The sequence below is a fragment of the Eublepharis macularius genome, chromosome 15 (assembly GCF_028583425.1).
Source record: "Eublepharis macularius isolate TG4126 chromosome 15, MPM_Emac_v1.0, whole genome shotgun sequence".
NCBI lineage: Eukaryota > Metazoa > Chordata > Lepidosauria > Squamata > Eublepharidae > Eublepharis > Eublepharis macularius.
This window is the reverse complement of record NC_072804.1, coordinates 19696215-19718315: the sequence shown is the minus strand read 5'-3', so window position 1 is coordinate 19718315 and position 22101 is coordinate 19696215. Positions and strand designations below refer to the sequence as shown.

At 43.9% G+C, this 22101-nt stretch overlaps 1 protein-coding gene across 3 annotated transcripts in view; it reads left to right on the top strand.

Annotated features, from left to right (window-relative positions):
* Nucleotides 1-5453: 5453 nt before the first annotated feature.
* The window catches only part of CC2D2A (coiled-coil and C2 domain containing 2A), an 82785-nt gene continuing 66137 nt past the window's right edge, over nucleotides 5454-22101 (top strand). For all 3 annotated transcript variants that reach the window (XM_054999287.1, XM_054999286.1, XM_054999285.1), the window contains exons 1-3: nucleotides 5454-5592; nucleotides 12438-12483; nucleotides 16974-17067. In XM_054999287.1, coding sequence (XP_054855262.1) covers nucleotides 5585-5592; nucleotides 12438-12483; nucleotides 16974-17067 — 148 coding nt within the window. In that variant the 5' untranslated portion in view covers nucleotides 5454-5584. The remainder of the gene's footprint in view (nucleotides 5593-12437; nucleotides 12484-16973; nucleotides 17068-22101) is intronic.

Here is a 22101-nt window from a genome sequence, read left to right as displayed (position 1 = left end):
TTAAAATACAAGTGAAAGTTATTTTCAAAGACTATTTTTTGAAAGCCTGGCGATTTCTTAACAATTTGGTAACCATTTCGGTCCCAGCTGTCAGTTCTGTTTTTCTCCATCGCTCAATCCTGGTTTCATTCTTCCTTGCCAGCCCATTTGCTTGACGTACTGGCTAGCAAACTGAATGCCATTTGTCTAAATAATTTTAATTGTTTTTATAAGACTTTGTAACCAAAGCTGAAGCTAATCAGGTGGGGCTTGCCCTTGGCCCCCATATTTCAGGCAAGTTGTCTGCCCCCTTTTTAAATTCTTAAAGCAAAGGTGGTTCATTTACTCACGTCAATCTACATTAATTTCCCCTCCTTTTTAGTGAAATTGATTTACGAAAAAATTGAAAAGTGATTAAAGAAAAAAACATTGACAAGTGGCTTAGTGATCACTCTGGTTTTCAACCACTCAGCATTATACGTAACAGGCTGTGTGGCAAAGAGAAAGACTGGATTTCCAGTGAGCACATACCAAGGGAGAAGGTTGTATGGCTGACCCAGATTTCGTTAGTATGCTTCCACAACAGGTTTACTGCTAAAATTGTGGGATACTTATGCACTCTTGAGTGCCAAGTATGACAAAGAGTTTTTCAGAAGAACTTTTTTCCAACAAAGGAAAACTTCCTTTCAGCTCAGAAGCTACAGAAGAAAACATCAAGAAAAAGAAATCTGGATTATGATCGCAAAGCAGCCACGCACACAGCATCCTGTGATACCGCAACAGACATGGAGAGGCTCCACTGAAGACAAATCAAGCTGGAGTAGTTTTCTTCATTCCTTTAATGATCAAAGAGGGGTAGACTGAATGTGGATGGCAGGGGAGGAGCTGCTGGCTCACAACAGTAAGTTCCACCCCAGATACATGTGAGTTCTTGTTTTTCATAACAAAATAGCAACCTGAATGTGCACAACTCTCTCTGTGCAATGGGCACTCTGCTTTCTCGTGGTTTCTGAGTGTGCAAAGAGAGCACTACGCGCTTGCTCATGTGTATGCATGGGGGCTAAATATACGTTTAAATAAACAAATGCAGACCTTGCCACCGCAATCCTGATTCCTCTACTCTTGCTTATTCATTTTACCGCCTTCAAATATAAGAGCGGTTTTCATATTTACTTGTCTGTCTGTGAATCTATTCAGGTTCTCCTCCAGAAATTTTTTTTCCAATCAGTCAGAGAAGAAAATATCAGGCAATCCTATGTGGAGTTACACCCTTCTAAGTCAATTCAAGTCAATGGGCTTAGAAAGGTCTAAGTCTGCTTAGGATTGCATTGAAAGTCTGAAGAACCAGTGAACTCTATGGGAAAAGCTCTGTAAATATACCACCACTTGGAAACTCTGTGGAGGAAACCATAGCAAGGTTGCTTAAGTATTATGTCTTTGTGTTACAAGTGGAGCGCAAGTGAACAGGGAGGAATACATGTGAGTCTGTTCACTTGCTGTTCAAGTGTCATTCGTCACTTGTAGCTTGGCTCTCAGTGATCGAGTGGAGTGCAAGTGGAGTGCAAGTGAACAGGGAGGAATACACGCGAGTCTGTTCACTTACCGTTCAAGTGTCATTCAGCACTTGTAGCTTGGCCCTCTGTCTCATGCCTCCCTGTAAAGCAATCAGCTTGGACTTGTGTATTGTGAAACAGACTAGAAAACTATTTCCCTTCTGGTCACAGTTCTTTAGATCCAGTGTGCCGTTTTGTGTCTTGAATACATATACTATTGATAAATATCACCATTAAGTACAGTTCTTCTTCCCCTTCTTCTATTGTAGCACTCAAAAGGTTTCTGGACAATAGCACCCCTCATAACAGGCTGCTCTGAATTGGACGTACTTTCTCCTTGGACAGGATGAAGCGTTTTGTGGTGGGAAAGAGGAAACATCTCCTGTGGGTGTCTGCTGTACAATATTGCTTGCTGTTCTCCATGAAATAAAACATACTAATTAATTTTGGTCCTAATAGATTTATCACCTGATACATGTTTAATATGCAACATGAGTTTATTGATGTTTTATGGAGAAATTTGCGTGAATCAATAGGTGGCAACTGCAGCTTAATGTAGAAGCATCCAGTTCATTTTTATAAATCTTTCCCAGATGGTGATAAACTAGCTCAATAAACCATTTATCTGAACTCCTGGGTGATAAATACGGCTCGGAGAGCCATCAATCTGAGTCGAATAGGTTATACATCACCCACTGAACTGCAGCTCCTCTGTCTCCTTAATAGTTGCATTTCTCCATTTGAGTAATTTATATTTTCAAGTAGCAATTTATGGATTCTGGTTTAAAAGTTAGCATGTAGGACATTGACTCAAGGAAGAACGTGCTTTTTCAGTTGCATGAACATACTTGAGGAAGTCCCAAACGTTAACGGCACAGTCCGCGTTGTGTTATTATTTCTTCTTGTGATGTTCTTAATTTCTGACTTGCCATAGTCATACACAGAACTGAAGAGCGGCTTAGAGATTAAATTAAAATCAGAGCCTAATCCTAAATGTAATTCAATTCAATTCAAATACCTTTAATGGCATACAAAGATCTAAGAGCAGAACCACAAGTGACAAAAGGCACAGATTGGACACTTGCCAGCTTCCCTCAAGTTTTGGCGGGAAATGTAGGCAGCTTGGCGGAATGTTGGACAAGTGACAGTTGAAAAGTCCATTGGACAGCAGTCAGAGAGCCAAGCTGCGAGACCAGGACGCCTACATTTCCCATCAAAACTTGAGGGAAGCTGACTAGTGTCCAACCTGTGCCTTTTGTCACTTGTGGTTCTGCTCTCAGACAGCAAACAAGTCACTATAAAATTACATAAAATATCAGAAGTCAATATATGTATACAAAACTTGTATGAATCTTAAGCACACCCACTAAAAACTCTGCAACCACTTTAGAAATCGCTGTATCATTATCCTTTAACAGAAAATGACAAAAAGATAGATTGTTCTGGTGTTCAATATGTTTTGGCAACCTCTCAAACAGCATTCTCCGCAACTTATCATATAAATGGCATTCCAAAATTATATGCTGGATGGTATTTGGGCAGTTGGCTCCACACAAACAATGTCTTTCTGAAAAGGGGACTTGCTGGTATCTCCCCTGAAGGACATTGGAGGGAAAGGCATTTACAGTGCAATCCTATGGAGAGTTACACCAGTCTAAGCCTATTGAAGTCAATGGGCTTAGACTGGTGTAACTCTCCATAGGATTGCACTGTTAGTCTGGCCAACATAAAGGCCCTACGACAGCCTGGAGTCTCAAGGTCATAAAAGTACTGCGGAATTCTGCCAACATATGTAGTCAATCCTAATGCAGCTGAGGAGCAAACAAAAGGTTGGACTGGAAATAACTTCTGTTGCTCCCAATCTAGTAAACGCTGCTTAACACCATTCAGGATATAGGCCTCATCAGACATGTAATTCAATACATTTATTACTTTCATTATTATACTGTTTGATAGTGTTTTTCCACCGGAGACTGCAATCTAGCCCACTAAATTCAGGGTGCTTATAAATCCCATTACTAGATCAGTCCCATTCTGCACAAATGATTGCAATTAGCGGTCCATTGACTTGCAGCAGAGGCCACAATTCAGTGCCTTATACTTATTTATCAAGGTGATTGAAAGCAGTCTTTTAAAACAAAACTACCCACTTTGATCTATTTTACTCTAAACACATTTTTTTATTAAACGGATATGCAACCTTGTCCTTAAAAGTGCCCGTAGCAGAATATAATACCTAAAAGAAAGGAGAATCCATTGCACAAGAGAAGGATACCATATTTAGTGAGGCCATTTCCCCCAGTGGAATTCCTATACAAGCTGAATGGCTGCCATTCACCTGCAATGGCAAAAACTTAAGTAGGACAAAACTCATGCATCATTTCTGTTGGCGGGTGGTTCAACTATCAGGGGTGTTTGTCGGAATGAACACAATGTGCTCAGAATACCAAATAGGGTTGCCAGGTCAAATATTCTCCCGGTGGGAGCAGGGGGAAACTGGCACTCACGTTTTTACTCACCTTGCGTGCACACATGCTCCCGGTGCAGCGCAATGACGTTACTTAGGGAGTAACGTCGTTAAGCAGGCCCCAGGAGGGCCCCTGCACTTCTTAAAGAATCGGCCAGTTTGGGCCCAAATCAACCCAGCATGGAGTGTTCACAGGGCCTGTGTGATGACTTCATTCCTGGGAGTGATGTCGTTGCACCATGCCAGGAGCGAGCTCAGGAGGCCTGTTACTCTGCCTTTCCCCCCCTGGCAGCCCGGTGAATGGCGACATAGGACAGAGGCTGGGAGCGGGGGATCCCCTGCTCCCACCGGGAGACCTGGCATCCCTAATACCGAAAGATAATATTGCATTCCTGGAGAATGCACATCTCCACATCTATCTCGCCAAAAGTAATGAAAGCCATTTCACAAGGCATATGCAACCCGCTAGGTAAACCTAGGGGATAGCCCAGGGTGACAAAGAACAGGGTGCCAGAGGCGGTACCGCTGGCCCCAGCAGCTTGGGGCGCACTGGTTGGTGGTATCTCAGGGCTTGCTTGGTTTATTATGATTACTATCCACCTTGTCCCTACAATCTGCCAGATTCCAGGTGACTTTCCATAGTTCTAAAACAGTGGTGCTCACTTGGGGTGTGCACCAAGAAAGTTGCAGTTGCAGTTTCAGTTTGGAGGGTTTTTTTTTTCCAGAATAATCCCATTTCATTACTGGTTTGTTCTGGCTTGGCAGGTGCCGGCTCAGAACTGATCCAGGTTGGTTTCCCCCCCCCCCCATTTTCTTGAGTTTCAGCATGTTGTACACACATTAGCCACACACGCACAAACCCACACTATTCTTTTCAAGGGGGTGGGGAAACAAGGCTGGAAAGACTTTTTTCGCACACACTGTCACCAAAATCACAGAGAACACAGTCCTCCCTCTAAACCATGGACCCACCGAGTTTGAGAGTGGGGTTCTATGTTTATGGACTTGGGGAAGGCAAGTGTCAAGGCAAGAGCTGCGCACACACTGTTCTTTTCGCGAGTGTTGGTGGGTACACACAATGGTGGGAAATTTACTGGCAAAGTGGCTCTGGCACGGCACACCAGCACAGTCCAGAAGCAGGAAAGCGCTCCGTTGCCAACCAGCACAGTGCAGCAACAAAAAAAAAATTCTTTATGATAGTGACAAAACTAATAAATTATTACCTTTGAGTGCTGCTGTTATGCTCGTATGATAAATCATATTAAAAACTCCCATCTCACAGAGAAGATATCTAATATTCTAGCTTTTTTGTTATTGTGGTTTTGAAACATTTCTCCAAAGTTCTTCTGTTTCTTTAAAACCAGGTCTCAGTAGCACTCCTCCTTAGCAACAGATGTTGCTAAGATGTGTGTTTGTTATGCTGGGCCACTAGAGAACTTCAACAGCACAGAAAATCCAGTTATCTGGAGCTTGCTTCTTAACAAAATATCTTTATTCTGAATTTTATAGAAACCAAGAACCCCAAATTCTCTAAATTTTCTCTAAAATAGCTTCAAAAGGATTTTTCAAGGTGTTTTAAGCCAACATGTTAAGGTATGACTAGAAATGTTAATTTTCTTAATCTTTGTTGTATGATTTAAATCTCTTCCAGTGTTCTATAAAGGGCATTTAATCATCTATAGAATGGTTATATAACTTTTCCTACTCTCTCAATTTCTAATATAGATTGGAAAATGATTCATATATTTATAGCAAAGCTTTTATAATTTGAAGCAGATTATTTTTAAAAAAATGTATTTGTAGGAAGGAAGGGAGGGAGGGAGGAAGGGAAGGAAACTCTAAGGCTGGCAAATCTACATGTAAGCTTCTATAAAAGATCTCCAAATATCTGAAATTAAGTCAATACACAATTGTTGCCTATGCAATACATTCAAATGTTGATAAGTATACAAGGTCCTCAATCCAATGAACTGTGAGAGGTGGGCTTTTATCTTTCCAGTGCCGTAGTATAAGTCTTTTAGTGACTGTAAGGGCAAGGAGGGTCCATTTCCATTGAACATTGGTGAGGTTCCATGTGACAGGCAAATAGTTTAAAATGGGGCTTTTTTCTGGGAAAAGAAGTGGTGGGACTCAGTGGGTTGCCCTCAGAGAAAATGGTAGCATGGCTGGTGGCCCCGCCCCCTGCTCTCCAGACAGAGGGGAGTTGAGATTGCCCTCTGCACCGGTGTGGAGGGCAATCTAAACTCCCCTCTGTCTGGAGAGCAGGGGGCAGGGCCACCAGCCATGTGACCACTTTCAAGAGGTTCTGGAACTCCGTTCCCCCGCGTTCCCCTGAAAAAAAGCCCTGGTTTAAAAGTACATCCTCAAAAATAAATGAGTAATCTAATACAAAATTAATATGAGTAATAATAACTTCTTCCCAAAAGGATTGAATAACTGGACAATAACTGGACATGTCCTAAGCATATTGTTAAGAGATACACCTTGTAATTTACAAAGCCGACAATTGGACGCTGTACTTAATCCTATACTAAATAGGTGCTGTAGTGTCCAATATACCCTAAACATAACTTTTTGCTGAATAAGTTGTAGTTTAAGATCCATAGAAGCGACATGTAACCGATGGTTGTTGGGGGTTTTCCGGGCTGTATTGCCGTGGTCTTGGCATTGTAGTTTCTGACGTTTCGCCAGCAGCTGTGGCTGGCATCTTCAGAGGTGTAGCACCAAAAGACAGAGATCTCTCAGTGTCACAGTGTGGAAAAGATGTAGGTCATTTGTATCTACTCAGGAGGGGTGGGGTTGAGCTGAGTCATTCTGTAAGAGTTTCCCAGGGTGTGGAATGCTAATGGCGGGAGGCTTCACTGTATCCTGAGGAGGTCCTTTTGCATATGGATTGGTGCTTACCTGTCCCATTGCTTTGGCAGGACTGGATGATCGAGCTCACTATTCCATTCATCTCTGAGACTGGGCATATCATATTTATTAACTGACATCAAATTTTTATAAACAAATATTGAAGGCTTCATTTTGGGTGTTGATGAAAGAAATGTTTCAAGAAGCACTCAAAGCTGCTGGGCCATTTTTAACACCAACAAATGTTGCAATTGTAAATACTGCCATTCAGCAAAAGCTGGCAAACCATATCCAGGCCTCAGCTGAGAAAAGGACAAAAACTCATCATCATTGCCTATCAGTTGATCTAAAGTAAAAATCCCCGTCGGCCCATGTCTTCCAAAAAAAAAAAATCTCCCAGTTTTTAAATCTGGATCAACCCATAATGTTAGTTTAGCATGTGAGAAGGGGTCAAACTGATATATTATATGCCATACAGTACAGTATTAAGCAGGGTTACTTACTCCTAAGCAGAGTGACTTCACTGGCCTTAGACGGGAGTAACTCTATGTATTGTCGAAGGCTTTCACGGCCAGAGAACGATGGTTGTTGGGGGTTTTCCGGGCTGTATTGCCGTGGTCTTGGCATTGTAGTTCCTGACGTTTCGCCAGCAGCTGTGGCTGGCATCTTCAGAGGTGTAGCACCAAAAGACAGAGATCTCTCAGTGTCACAGTGTGGAAAAGATGTAGGTCATTTGTATCTACTCAGGAGGGGTGGGGTTGAGCTGAGTCATTCTGTAAGAGTTTCCCAGGGTGTGGAATGCTAATGGCGGGAGGCTTCACTGTATCCTGAGGAGGTTCTTTTGCATATGGATTGGTGCTTGATGTGCTAATCTTCTCTGCAGGGCTATTGTCGGGTGTGGAGTGTTTTGTTGGCCTGGTGTTTTTCAGAACTGGAGCCCATGCTCTGTTCATTCTTAAGGTTTCTTCTTTCCTGTTGAAGTTTTGCTTATGCTTGTGAATTTCAATGGCTTCCCTGTGCAGTCTGACAAAGTAGTTGGAAGTGTTGTCCAGTATTTTGGTGTCCTGGAATAAGATACTGTGCCCTGTTTGAGTTAGGCTATGTTCAGCCACTGCTGATTTTTCAGGCTGTCCAAGTCTGCAGTGTCTTTCATGTTCTTTTATTCTTGTCTGGATGCTACGCTTTGTGGTCCCGATGTAAACTTGTCCACAGCTGCAGGGTATACGGTATACTCCTGCAGAGGTGAGGGGGTCTCTGCTGTCTTTTGCTGATCGTAGCATCTGTTGTATTTTTCGGGTGGGTCTGAATACTGCTTGAAGGTTATGCTTTTCCATAAGCTTTCCCATCTGATCAGTAATTCCTTTGATATATGGCAAAAACACTTTTCCTGTAGGTGACTGTTTTTCCTTGGTTGTTTGATTCATCCTGGGTTTGATTGCTCTTCGGATTTCATTTCTGGAGCAGCCATTTGCCTGAAGTGCGTGGTTTAGATGATTAATTTCCTCATTGAGAAAGCGCGGCTCACATATCCGTCTTGCACGATCCACTAATGTTTTCATTATGCCTCTTTTCTGTCGGGGGTGGTGATTGGAGTTTTTGTGTAAGTACCGATCAGTGTGAGTTGGTTTCCTGTAGACCTTGTGACCTAACTGAAAGTTTGCTTTGCGGATGACCAAGGTATCCAGGAATGAGAGTTTTCCCTCACTTTCTTTCTCCATTGTGAATTGTATGTTCAGGTGGATGTTGTTGAGATGATTAAAAAACTCCCTCAATTCTTCCTCCCCATGGCTCCAAATGATGAATGTATCATCCACAAACCGGAACCATACACTGGGTTTGTGGGGTGCTGATTCTAGAGCTGTTTTTTCAAAATGTTCCATGTAGAAGTTTGCTATAACTGGGCTGAGTGGGCTCCCCATGGCCACCCCATCCATCTGTTCATAGAATTCGTTGTCCCATTGGAAGTAACTGGTTGTCAGACAATGATGGAATAAGGCTGTTACATCCTCTGGGAAAATCTGATTAATCAGTGCAATAGTGTCTTTTACTGGAACCTTGGTAAACAGGGATACAACATCAAAACTGACAAGTATGTCTTGTGGATTGAGTTTCAGAGAACTGATTTTGTCGATGAAATCTGCTGAATCTTTGATGTAAGACGAGGTTTTCCCGATGTGGTCCTGCAGGAGATCTGCCAGATGTCTAGCTAATTCCATGGGGAGGAATTGTGCAAATGCTCTATGAAAGCCCATTTTTTTTAAAAAAAGGGCTGGGCAAAAACAGATTTCCGCCATTATCACGTGGTACGGAAAGGAGGCGCAATTGTGGTGCAGTGATGGTGGGGAACACGTGGAATGGGAAAGCGTGTGAGTATCTGCTTGAACAGTGCTGCGGTTGCGAAAAAGGCGTGGAAACAAAAAGGAAGTGTGAATTCAGCCAAGGAGAATAAAAGTTTCATTAGAGCAGAGAAGCAGGAGGTGGGTTTTGCTCAAGAATTAATGCAATCACATGGGTGACCAATCTAAGATGATCAGAATCTTGTCTACCACGTATAAATCCTACCTGGTCTACATGAACCAAAGTTCTAGTAAGAACTTTGAAGAAACTTAGAGAAAGGGAAGAATCAATAATAAAAAATATGCTGGAACGTTTAAGTTAATTTGCTTCATCTCCCACACTAGATCTCTATTGAGAGTCGCAGTTAAATATGAGTTGAATAACATATTGTCAGAGAAAGCAGAATATGCTTTGACCAGTTTGCATCTGTCGTATTGGGAAAGGGGGGAGAAAACAGGTAAATTATTAATATAACATTTAAGGCAGCAAAAGAATAAGAATCATATTCCTTTGATTAAGGATGAGAAGAATGTAATATATACTGCATCTAAAAATTTACAGTTTCAAACGTTTTATTCCAAATTGTATAGTAAGGGCAAAGACTCTCTGGGAAAGACAATAATGCTAGGAAAAGTAGAAGGCAGTAGGGAAAAAGGAAGATCTAAAATGAGATGGCTTCACTCAATAAAGGAGGCCACATCCTTCAGTTTGCAAGATCTCAGCAGGGCTGTTAATGATATAATGTTCTGGAGGTCTTTCATTCATAGGGTCACCATGAATCAGAAGTGACTTAATGGTACATAACACACACACCAGTAGGCAAGTAACTCATACGAGCCTTTGATATGGGAAGATTCAACTCTTGAATTGAGATAGGCTTGAAAAGACTGGTAGACTTTATGTATAAGAAGATAAATCTCTGATTTTCTATGCTAGAAAAAGCTGTGCTCATTTTCACCTTTTGGCAGCTTTTAAACTATGGACGTCCCACAAGAAATAGGAGAAACATCATAAAGGATAAATATGTTTCAACTGATTCTTCCAGTATTGCTTTTGACTAAGTGGGAACTAAGATTGCCAAATGATCAGAAAATAGTTGCTCTTAAGCTTTTGACAACAGAAGCCAGAGAATTCATACCAAGGATAATTTTTTTTAAATCACCTGTTAACATTGGTCCATTGCATTTCTGTGAAAAGTGCAGTTACAATGCTCCACGGACAACCTTATCAGCTTGCATTTCTAACTCTGTTCCCTGTTTTAGGCCAGGTGCGATTTTTTCTCTTTTTAGATCTCCCAGTCCCACAGGAGGCACCTGATTCAGTTGTAGACAGCAAAGAGATCCTCCAGAAGCATAAAATCCCAAGCTAGATTGTTCCGCGGCACACACATTCCTGAGCGCAGATGACAGAAATGAGACAAAGGGGTTACAGGCTCCTTTTCGGATTAGTATTTGAAAACAACCATGGCCATTAAAAATGATGCACACATCACAGGATAAGTATGATAGTTGAACTCCAGACGTATCCGTTTTTCTTGGCATCATAACTATAAAAGGGTTGAATTTCCATCCTTCACCAAGACATTTAAAGGCCGAAAAGCTCATTTGTATTCCCTGTCCAGCTATATACTGCAACAGCCTAAAGTAACCACTAGAAGATCTGTGTTCACAGGAGGCCCGTTGCCATATTGCTGATGCTCTGTCGGGGAGTAAAGTCTCCTGTACCTCTCTGGGGAGGGTATCCCAGCCAAACTGATGCAGAAGAAAAGTATAGAAATACCTAAAAGCTGGTTGTTGTGGTCTTGGCATTGTAGTTCCTGACGTTTCGCCTGTGACACTGAGAGATCTCTGTCTTTTGGTTGCTACACCTCTGAAGATGCCAGCCACAGCTGCTGGCGAAACATCAGGAACTACAATGCCAAGACCACGGCTATACAGCCTGGAAAATCCACAACAACCATCGTTCTGCAGCCGTGAAAGCCTTCGACAATATACCTAAAAGCTACTTATATGAGATCCTGCCATTACAGCACAGTCCTAAGAAAAGCTGCATCCTTCTAAGTACATTGAAGTCCATGGGCTTAGAAGGGACTGTTAAGAAAGGGTTGTTTTTTGTAGCAATGAATGTTTTCCATGCAGGGGTCATTTCGTAGAAAAAGAGCTGGAGGAACTCAGTAGCATAACTCATCAGCATAACTCATTAGCATGTGCCACGCCTCTTGCCATCACCAGAAGTGTGTCATTAGTATAACTGATTTGCATATGCCACACCCCCTGACATCACCTATTCTGGCTGTTTTGGACCCAATCCTGGCCATTCAGGGCCCAAAATGGCAAAAAGGGTCTGAAAATGGCAGAAAAGGGGCCTAAAATGGTCAGGATCAGGCCGCTGATGAGCGGGAGAGTGATCCACCACCCGTCAAGAGGCCCAATCCAGGCCGTTTTGGCCCCAATCCAGGCCGAAATGGGCCCAAAATGGCCGAGAGTCAGGTGGGTGGGGCCACCTGACATGTGACCTCTTTGGGGAACTGCCAGAACTGCATTCCTGTGCGTTCCTCCTCAAAATGAGCCCTGGTTCCATGCCAGGAATGAACAGGCTCTGGTGGATCTCCATAAGAGCTTTTGAGAAATGCTATCATCTGAAGGTGCAATCAGTTCCACATCCAAAGAGTGGTCCTTTTCCAGAACATTCAAGTTACCCATAATCTGAGTTCAGGCAAAACAGCAGACTTCACACATGTGATTCTACCCACCCACCCCATTCCCCTCTGGTTCTATACTCCACCCTCTCCATCCTTACCCAGTGAGCTAAATCATAGAATTCCTAGCTTTTAAAAATATTATCTGGCAGTGTGGCTAATCTACAATGATGAAGCTGGCGCATATGACTCTCCATTAGGGTTGCAAACTCTAGATTGGGAAATTCCTGGGATTTGGAAGTAGAGCCTAGGGGGGGGGCAATGTTTGGGGAGAGGGGAGACCTTAGCAGGGCCTAATGTCATAGAATCCATCCTCCAAAGCGACCATTGTCTCCAGGGGAACTGTAGTCTGGAAACCAGGTATAATTCCAGGACATCTCTAGGCTCCACCTGGAAGGTGGCAACCCTACTCCCCAAGAGGTTTCAAGAGGTTCTATAGTGATCTGGAAAAGCCCTAAGAATAACTGGAAGATGCTATTATGTGTCTGTCATGTTAAATCCAGCACCATGACTGTAACTAATCCAGTGCTGGTTGTGATATCTCTTTTAGTGAACACATGGATGCCAGTGAAAAATCCCAACTGGTTATGATGGAGGTAAGTGTATCATTTAAACCTTTATATCTGTTTTAGCAAAAGAAGAAGATTATTTAGTTATAAAATGTTTAGGTCTCCCCTCTAGAGACCTGCTTGAGGCAGCTAAAGTAAAAACAACGCAATGATAAAAACATAAAACATTAGAACATTTTTTTGAAAATCCTCACCCGAAAACAACCCAGAGAGGGCAAAAAATAGCACAGAATAAAAGCAATATCCAGCAGCAAGCAGAGAATATAAAAGGGCAATTAAGTGAGCAACCCTTGGGCTAGAAGCAAGCCATATGTATTGAACCGCTAAAAAGGACAGGTAACTTTTCAATTGAAAGCCCAAGCTGAAAGAGACGCTTGGGTTTGGCACCTAAGAAACAGAAGGGCAGGCATTAAGGGGCACTCCAGAGGCAAGGGGCCATCACGGACAAAACCATCTCTCTGGTCTGCAAGAAGGGGCATGAAGAGCAGGACTCCGGAGGAAGTTCTTAGCTAAAGGACGCAACAGGCACTTCCCCTTCTCCTCTGATCTCATCCAGCGAGTCCTGTGGGGAAAAGATCATTTAATTGCTGAAATGTCATAATACTACTATCACATAATAGTACATATCACAGGAGTGCTATGTACATAGGGTTGCCAGCTATAGCTTGGGAAATTCCTGGAGATTTGGGGGGAGAAACCTGGAGAAAGTGGGGTTTGAGGAGGGAAAGGACCTTGGAATGGTATAATTCCATAGAGTCCACCCCCCAAAGTAGCCATTTTCTCCAGGTGAACTAATCTCTGTGGCCTGGAGACCAGTTGTAATTCCGGGAGATCTCCAGCCAATACCTGGAGGCTGGCAACCCTATATGCACATCTCCAATGCGACAGAAGACACACACAAAAAGGCCAGCCACGGGAACCCAGGGCGGGGAGGAGGGATCGCTGGGGGGAAAGGGGCACAAACGCCGGCCCGTTGGCCTCCAAGGCGCCGCTGGACTTCGGTTTTATTTTGCCACCAGGGCCGAACGCGCCTTGCGAGCGCCTCCCCGCCTCCCCGGCCCTTTCAGCCGCGGCAGACACCCAAGGCGGGCGGCTGAGGAAGCGCTTCCAGGCGCCAAGGCTGAGGAGAAAGAAAGGATGAAAGGCGCCAAGCCCGAGCAGCGAGGACTCGTCAGAGGCGAGAGGCGCCTCTGTCCTCTGACTCGTTCGGCTCTGCCAGGCTGCGGCGGGGAGGCAGGCCGCGGAGGGAAGGCGGCGCGGGGCGCCTCTTTCCTCGGGGCGAGCTGAGGCGAGCGGCGGGGCCCGGCGCGCCTCCATTGCGCGCAGGCTCCGGGGGAAGGCGCGGGGCCGGGCTCGGGGAGGGCTCGCCGGAGCGCGCAGCCGCGCCGTGGAGGAGGCGCCTCCCGCCGCGGCCCCTCCCCTCCCCGGCACGGCCGGCGGTCTCGCCCCGCCGGTGTCTGGGCCCCTTGGGCGGGGGCCGCGAGCCATCCCCGAAGCAGCCGGCTGGAGGCTGAGGGGGGGACAGGTACGTGCGGGAGGGCGGAGGGGGAGGGGAAGGCGGGGAGGCCGAGAGGCGGCCGTCCGGGGTGCAGCTCCGGGGGGAGGGCTGCCAGCCTCCAGGTGGTGGCTGGAGATCTCCCGGAATTACAACTGAGCCCCAGGCAACAGAGACCAGTTCTCCTGGAGAAAAGGGCTGGCTTGGAAGGCGGACTCCATGGCATTATAGCCAGCTGAAGTCCCTCTCCCTCCCAAACCTCACCCTCTCCTGGCTCCACCCCCCCAAATCTCCAGGAATTTTCCAATCAGGAGGTGGCAACCCTACCCCGGGGGTCTGAGTGGGGTGTGGTGAGCAGGGTTGGGTTGGGTCTGGGTTCAAGTGCTACCACCCCTGTACGACTTTCAAGAGGACTTTGCCAGTAGCCTTGAGAATCTGTTGTAACAACATAAAACAAAAGTCCAGCGGCACTTTAAAGACCAACAGCAATAATTGACATATGAGTAAGATAGGTAGCCGTGTTAGTCTGTCTGTAGAAGTAGAAAAGAGCAAGAGTCCAGTAGCACCTATAAGACCAACAACATTTGTGGTAGGGGATGAGCTTTTGTGAGTCATACTCACAAAAGCTCATCCCCTACCACAAATTTCGTTAGTCTTATAGGTGCTACTGGACTCTTGCTCTTTTCTACTGAAATATGAGTCAAACACTGGACTAGGTTTGCCAACTTCCAGGTGAGGCCTGGAGATTAGTACAGAGATCAGTTCCCCCAGAGAGAACGGCTGCGTTGGAGAGTGGAGTTTATGGCATTATACCCACTCTGTCCCCCAAACTCCACTCTCCCCAGACTCCACCCCCAAATCTCCAGGAATTTCCCAGCCCAGAGTTGGCAACTCTAGACTGGACTTTTGTTTTTTTATTAGGGTGACTTTGAGCCACTTGCTGTCAGCTTAATCTGTCTTCCCCTGACCTGAATGGCCTATTTGGGTCAGTCTCTTCAGATCTCCGAAGCTAAGCAGAGTCAGCCCAGGTTAGTACTTGGATGGGAGACCACCAAGGAAATATAGGGGTTGCTATGCAGAGGCAGGCAATGGCTCACCCCCTCTGAAGCTTCTTGCCTTGAAAGTCCCAAGAGGTGTTGCCATAAGTTAGCTGTGACTTGACAGCACTTGACATATACAACAGATCTCTCCAGATGGCTTTGAGAAAAACCAGAAAAGGGGACAGCTGCGTATGCCACCCAAAACTTGTTGGAGAGAAGGAGGGATGAACATGAATTGGGCAGATGTAATCATATCCCTTGGGGGGGGTTTCTCCCCACCATTGCACCTTAATGTATCTGGTTAATTTATTTCATTATAGTTTATTGTATGTTGATTTTAGAATTGTTGTTTTCTTGTTTTATTGATTTTAATTTGTTCACCTCCCAGAGCCCCAGAGAATGGGCAGTTTATAAATTGAATAATAATAATAATAATAATAATAATAATAATAATAATAATAATATGCAGGCAGATATCGTGTTGTTCTTGGCCTTGTCGCATTCTAAATTTATGTCCCTGTTGGGTTGCTTGAAGATGCCCCCTACCCTGCCCATGTTGCCTTTTGAGCAAATGGTTTATACCCCAAAATGTAACTTTCTGTATTAGGGGAAATGCATGTCAGCTGGGTATATACATTGACTTCATAAAACAAGCGTTGAGTCTTGCAGTCAGACTGCTCCCTTGAGGCCCAGAAACGACACAAGAATCAGCCCATCATAATTCTAGCATACTTGGCCTTGGTGGAAGCAAACAGTTTTAGAAGGGCGTTTGCTCTAGCTAGGTGCTCCACTCATTTGCGGTTTTCGAAGGCAGGTACAACAAAATCCCCTACTTAGAAAGGTTGTGGACATGCCCCCTTGGAGAGGTTGAGTCTATTGAGTGCATATTCTGTAGTTGTCTATTTTATAGGGAGTTTCATCTCAGATTCATAACCCTTTACTTGATACGATCCCTGGTCATAAAGGCAAAGGTAGTCCCCTGTGCAAGCACTGAGTCATTATTGACCCATGGGGGGACGTTGCATCATGACATTTTCTTGGCAGATTTTTTGTTACGTGGTGGTTTGCCACTGCCTTCCCCAGTCATCTACCCTTTACCCTCAGGAAACTGGGTACTCATTTTACAGACCTTAGAAGGATGGAAGGCTGAGTCAACCTTGAACCAGCTACCTGAACCCAGCTTCCGCCGGGATCGAACTCAGGTCATGAGCAGAGCTTGGGCTACAGTACTGCAGCTTACCACGCTATGCCATGGGGCTCATGATCACTGATACATGATCCCTGGTCATATAAGCACCAATACTGCAAGGCTCTACTGATTTTTATCTGATAAAAATTTTAGGATTACATGTCAAGTCACTAAATTTTGTGCATTCTTAAATTACAGGAATTGTATCTTAAAAGTCCTTAAAGTCAATCTTTTTTCCTTTTAATTGTATCCTTGCTTGATTAATTTGTATGCTGGTCTTAGGACCGTAATGAATGAATGAATGGATTCTAGCCTTTGATGCGTGTTTGGGGGCAGAAGGGAGCCTGTGGCCTGTTGCTGGACCAAGTCTGGTTTCTTAGTGCTTGCAGGGATTCACGCCAAGAATGTTGGCCTCAGTAGGTCTTGATCAAATCCTGTAAAACACTTTCTAAATATTGTGTGTGTGTTGTTTTCAGCTGTTTCACTTTTTGCTGCAATCTGTTAACATACTTTTTTAAAAATATGCTGCTTTTATTGATATACTCTGCTACACTGATATGCTTCAGCTAAGTAAGGGATTATGTTATTTTTCTTAATAAACTGCCCTGGGTGCCCCTACTGGATAAAAAGGTGATGATACAAATTAAATTAACATAGCACAGATGTGTGCATAGAGGGCTCTGAGGTGAACAGCTGCCACATATGATCTCCTAAAGAAGCACTGGATCCTGTAAATCTGTTGCTTGCTTACTGATCCTGCCTCCCCCCCTTTCTTTCCTAATGTGGTCTGTAGTTGGCAGAGACGAGAGGAACATTGTCAGAGGAAGAGGAGGCTGTGCAAAACTGGCAAACCATGGCAGCAGCTGCTAATACCCGGTTACCTCTGAGTAAGTTCTGGTCAATGGGGGGAAAAGGGAGAAATGTCTACCTTTCTTGGGTTGGGTCCCAGGGCAGACCTTGATGGGTATATCTGCCCATTCTAGTACAATCTGGGGAGGGAATTGATGCCATAGACTGAGCCAAGACTGTCAACTATATAGCCAAAATTAGGAGCCTGAAATATGAAACAGGGTGTTTCTCTCACTTTGTCAGCTAGAAAGCTATCTACAAGTCCTTCCTTCCTATTCTGCCTTTCTCTTGGTGGGACTAGGGTAGATTACAGAATATAAACAGTGCAGTTGACAAGATAAGACAATTGATGAACCATCCAGTTGGACTAGGATTACAGAATTAGAGGACAATGCGATTAACCAACTTCCTGAAGGCAAGGCATATTATAAACAATACAGAAAACAGATTACAACCAACTAACCAAAGAAGCTAAAAAGGATGTTTCTTGTAGTAAATCAGATGAGAATTGTTCTTTTCCATGACCTGATTTTTGTCCAGGGTCTTAGGCAAAAGACATTCTGTACCCTGATGCAATTGTGTGACACTTGAATTAACATAAGAAGAAGATAACGTACAGCCGTATGGCTTGTTAAGATCACTGTGGCCGCTGACATTAAGATAATGGGTTTATATTTTTGCAGATTGTAGTCCTCTCAGCCAGATCCCTGGAGAGACAGCATAGATATTTTGTAAAATAAATAAACATAAGCATTCTCATTGGATGAGAATGAAATTCTAGTAAAAATGTTTTTTTTTAAAAAATTGTTGTAGGGGAGTTGTTTATAGGCCAGGCAGCCGAGTGGCATGTTCTGAGTCTCTTAAAATTTGTGATGTCACATAATGCAATTGGATTTCTCTGTGCTGGGGAGCCCAAGCTTCAATTAAGTATTGCTTAGGTTCATTGCAGGTTAAGAACTGGCCTGCTTCGTCAGAGTAACATGTCATCTGTCCTAAAGCTTCCCTCATTCTGCAGCCTACAGTGGCAAACCAGGTGCCTATGAAAAGCTCATGAGTAAGGTCCAAATATAATGGCCCCTTATTTTTTCTGATATTCCTCCTACAAATTCAGTTTGTGATAGACCTAATCTCTAAGAATGTGTCTAATCACTTTTTCAAGACATCTGAACCAGTGACCCTACTGTAACAGCTCAATGATGTGAACTGCTCTGTTTGAAGAGCTCTGTGTAACTCAAAAGCTTGCATGCTCCACACACTCAGTGGAATTTTTTTTTTAACCGAGTACGCGCCCCCCCCCCCTTGGCCAGAAGGGAAGCAAAGTGAGGCTACCTCCAGACAAGCCAGTTGGTTTTTGGCACACCTAGAGACCTCCCCAGGTCGGGAACTGCCTCTCCCACTGCTGCACCACAAGACCTGCCTTCCCCCCTGTGCTCAACCGTAGCATCTTTGCTTATCTAAGCAAGGCCTTCTGCAGGTGCCACCCTGCAAATGGGTAAAATCAACTGCTCACACTTGTGCCTTCTCTGTTGTGGCCCCCAATTTATGGAATGACCTGCTTGAAGAGGTTAGGAAAGCTCTCACTCTCCTGGCTTTCCACAAACTACGTAAAAATGAATTATTCTGGAGAGGGTTTTTTTGCTCAGATAGGAGGGCCATCTTGTAAGGAAATGGTTCAGAGAGAAGTTTGGTCAAGGGGCTGTAGATTAGACTACTGAGTACCTACTGAGAAGATGGGGACACAGAATGGTTTCCAGTTGGCAAAGGTGTCAGACAAGGATGCCTATTATCTCCCTTCTTGTTCAGCCTCAATGCAGAGTATCTCATAAGGAAAGCTGGATTAGATCTAGAAGAAAGTGGAATGAAAATTTGTAGAAGGAACATTAACAGTTTGAGATATGCAGATGACACCACCTTACTGGCAGAAAATAGCGAAGACTTGAAACGACTACTGATGAAGGTTAAAGAAGAAAGCATCAAAGCAGGATTACAGCTGAACATCAAAAAGACAAAAGTAATGACCACTGAGGAATTACAGAGTTTTAAAGATGCCAATGAGGAAATTGAAATTGATCACGATTTTCCATTCCTTGGCTCAATCATCAACCAAAAGGAAGACTGCGATGAAGAAATCAGTTAACTTGAGACTTGGAAGAGCAGCTGTGAGGGAGCTAGAGAAGATCCTTAAAGATAAAGATGTCTCTCTGGGGGAACCAAGATCAAAATAATCCACGCTATAGTATTCCCCATTACTATGTATGGATGTAAAAGCTGGACGGTGAAGAACGCTGCCAGGAAGAAAATTGATTCATTTGAAATGTGGTTTTGGAGGAGAGTTCTGCGGATACCATGGACAGCCAAAAAGACAAATAAGTGGGTACTAGATCAAATCGAGCCTTAATTCTTCCTAGAAGCTAAATTGACAAAACTGGTCACATCATGAGAATACAAGTTTCTCTGGAAAATTGAATCAATCAATAAATAATAAGAGTCAGAACTTCCTTCTTCTATGGTGCCACTGGGCTCAAATCCTGCTGTTCTACAACAGACAACATGGTTACCCACTTAAAACTATACATTTTAAAGACGAGTCCAGTAGCACCTATAAGAATAACAAAATTTGTGTGTGTGTGTGTGTGTGTGTTATGAGCTTTCGTGAGTCGCCACTCAATTCTTCAGATACAGCTAGAATGTGAGTCCATCTCTCCTTATATCTTGGTCAGTGGAGTGATTACAGGAACTGAATGATAATAGCTGGTGAATGACAATAGCAGGTATGATTGGATAGGGTGGGGTATACAGAGGGGTAGTGGGTGTGGAGAAATCAGCATTGGTAATGAGACAGGAAGCCTTAGTCTCCATTCAGTCCAGGAGGATATATTTTCTTGAGCTTCATTATCAGTTGGAATTCAGCAATCTCTCTTTCCAATCTCACTTTGAAATTCCTCTTCAGGATAACTGTTACTTTTAGGTCAGCAACTGAATGTCTTGGAAGGTTAAAATGTCCCCCCACTGGTTTTTGAATGTTGTGGTTTCTGCTGTCAGACTTATTTCTGATGTCAGTCATTAATTCTTTGTCAAAGTGACTGGCCAGTTTGTCCAATGTAGAGGGTGGAAGGGCATTGCTGACACATGATGACAGAAATCAAATCAGCCATACCATCTCCTGCTCATCCTCAGTTGTGATTTATGCCATCTTAAGAAAATGAGAGCTGTACTACATGTTATGGTGGCCACAGGTTTAACCTGAAGCCATTGATTCCATTTTAGCAGCAGTTCCATGGGATCTTGTTCCTCCCATGCCTTTTCAAGTGCCAGAACAGCTCCCCATGACTATATCAGCATTTGAAAAGGAGGGAGGAAGCCACATCACATGGTTTTGCCTCTACATGGGATGTAGGCCCTCATAGCGGTTAAATTCTCTAAAACAATGTTGGCAGCCACGGGTTGGACCCTTGGCCACCGTAACGTCGTTTGACTATGAAAGAAGCATCTCCAAGGATTGTGAAAAAGTAAGGTAGAAGCATCTCTGTTTTCTTCAAAAACAAAACAAAACTTGTCCACTCTTTTGTCTTTCTCACACTAGGAGAACACTTTCAAATGTACCGCTACGCAGGAAGCATCTTGTAATTTCCTTTGCAGATATATTCACTTGCACATAATCTTCTTTTGCATGAGCTCCAGGAAAGTGGTTTTTTTCTCTCTTAACTAGAATAGATTTTGGAATCATATTTAAGATTCTGGAATGACAATAGGAAGTTGATACATTTTTTTCATTATGTAGGTAATACAATGGAATTGGCATAATTATTAGAATTAAAATTTTCTAGTCGGTTTTTATGAGGGCTTTAAAGAAACCTCTTACATTTAAAATCAATATTCTGAAAATCCTTGTAAATAAATTTGTTTAATAATGTGTGTATGTCCAACTGGCTGCTTTTGATAAGCATTTTATGTATCTTGGTGTTCTGCATAATGTTTCTTTTAAAGTACGTGTCAGATTGATACTTTTTGAATTATTTTTAGTGCTTCTGTTGAAACGGATGTTGGTCCTCAAAAGACATTAGGAGCTCATTGATGGTTCAGATGGGTTCCTGACGTCCTTCTGTGGATTCTCTCTTTGGCGGGCGGGGCAGGTGGAAAGCACAGGTGGTTCCCAGCATCACTTTCTAGAACAGGTAGAGCCTGGCTCCCTTCCAATCCTACACCCAGCAGGCATTCCAGAAGAATCCCACGGTTGACGGGTCTGAAAGCTGCCGAGTGGCTCAGGAGAATAATTGCCGTTGCGTTCCTTCTGTCTTTCTCGAGGGTAGATAGAGAAGGCAGTTTTAGCCCCTTAACGAGGCAAAAATCAGAAATGGGTCCTGCAGATAATTTTCTGGAGCTGAGCTACTACCATCCTCTTGAATATCCTGCTCAGGAAGGGGAAATTTGCCATCAGCCAACAGAGAAATCATCCGGGTCCAAGGGAGCCATCTTTGGGAGTAGCCGCTGTCCCGAGCGCCGGAGTAACCCTCCTCTGACATTTACCCTCCTCTCTCCTGAGCGCTCCCCTCTCACATTTCCTTGGCTACAGGTTATTCTTACCTTCTGGCCTAGTATATCCCACGAAGAGGGAGGGAGGGGCATGGTAGGACTGAGCTGTATCTTATGTTTCTTACCGATATTTAAACAAGCATATATTTATTTGCTCGTAAAACAAATTGCCCAGTAATATTGTCTATAGAGATAACACTGCTGACCTGTTGTGCACAAGCACTTCAATCTATGCTCGAGATGGAGCACGTGATCAGAAAGTAATAAGCCCACTGACAAGGGCTGTTTCCAGACGGCTTACCTGCCTCCGGAACGTCGCGCCATCTTGCGGGGAAAACGCGAAATACCGCGTTTTCTCGCGTGAGTTTTGCATGACGTCGCGCAAAACTCGTGCAAGAAAACGCGATATTTCACGTTTTCCCCGCAAGATGGCATGACGTTCCGGAGGCAGGTAAGCCGTCTGGAAATGGCCTAGGATGCAAGGAAGATTTGACTTTAAGGCAGCACTTCCTCATTTCTAAAATGTGCTTCTATAAATC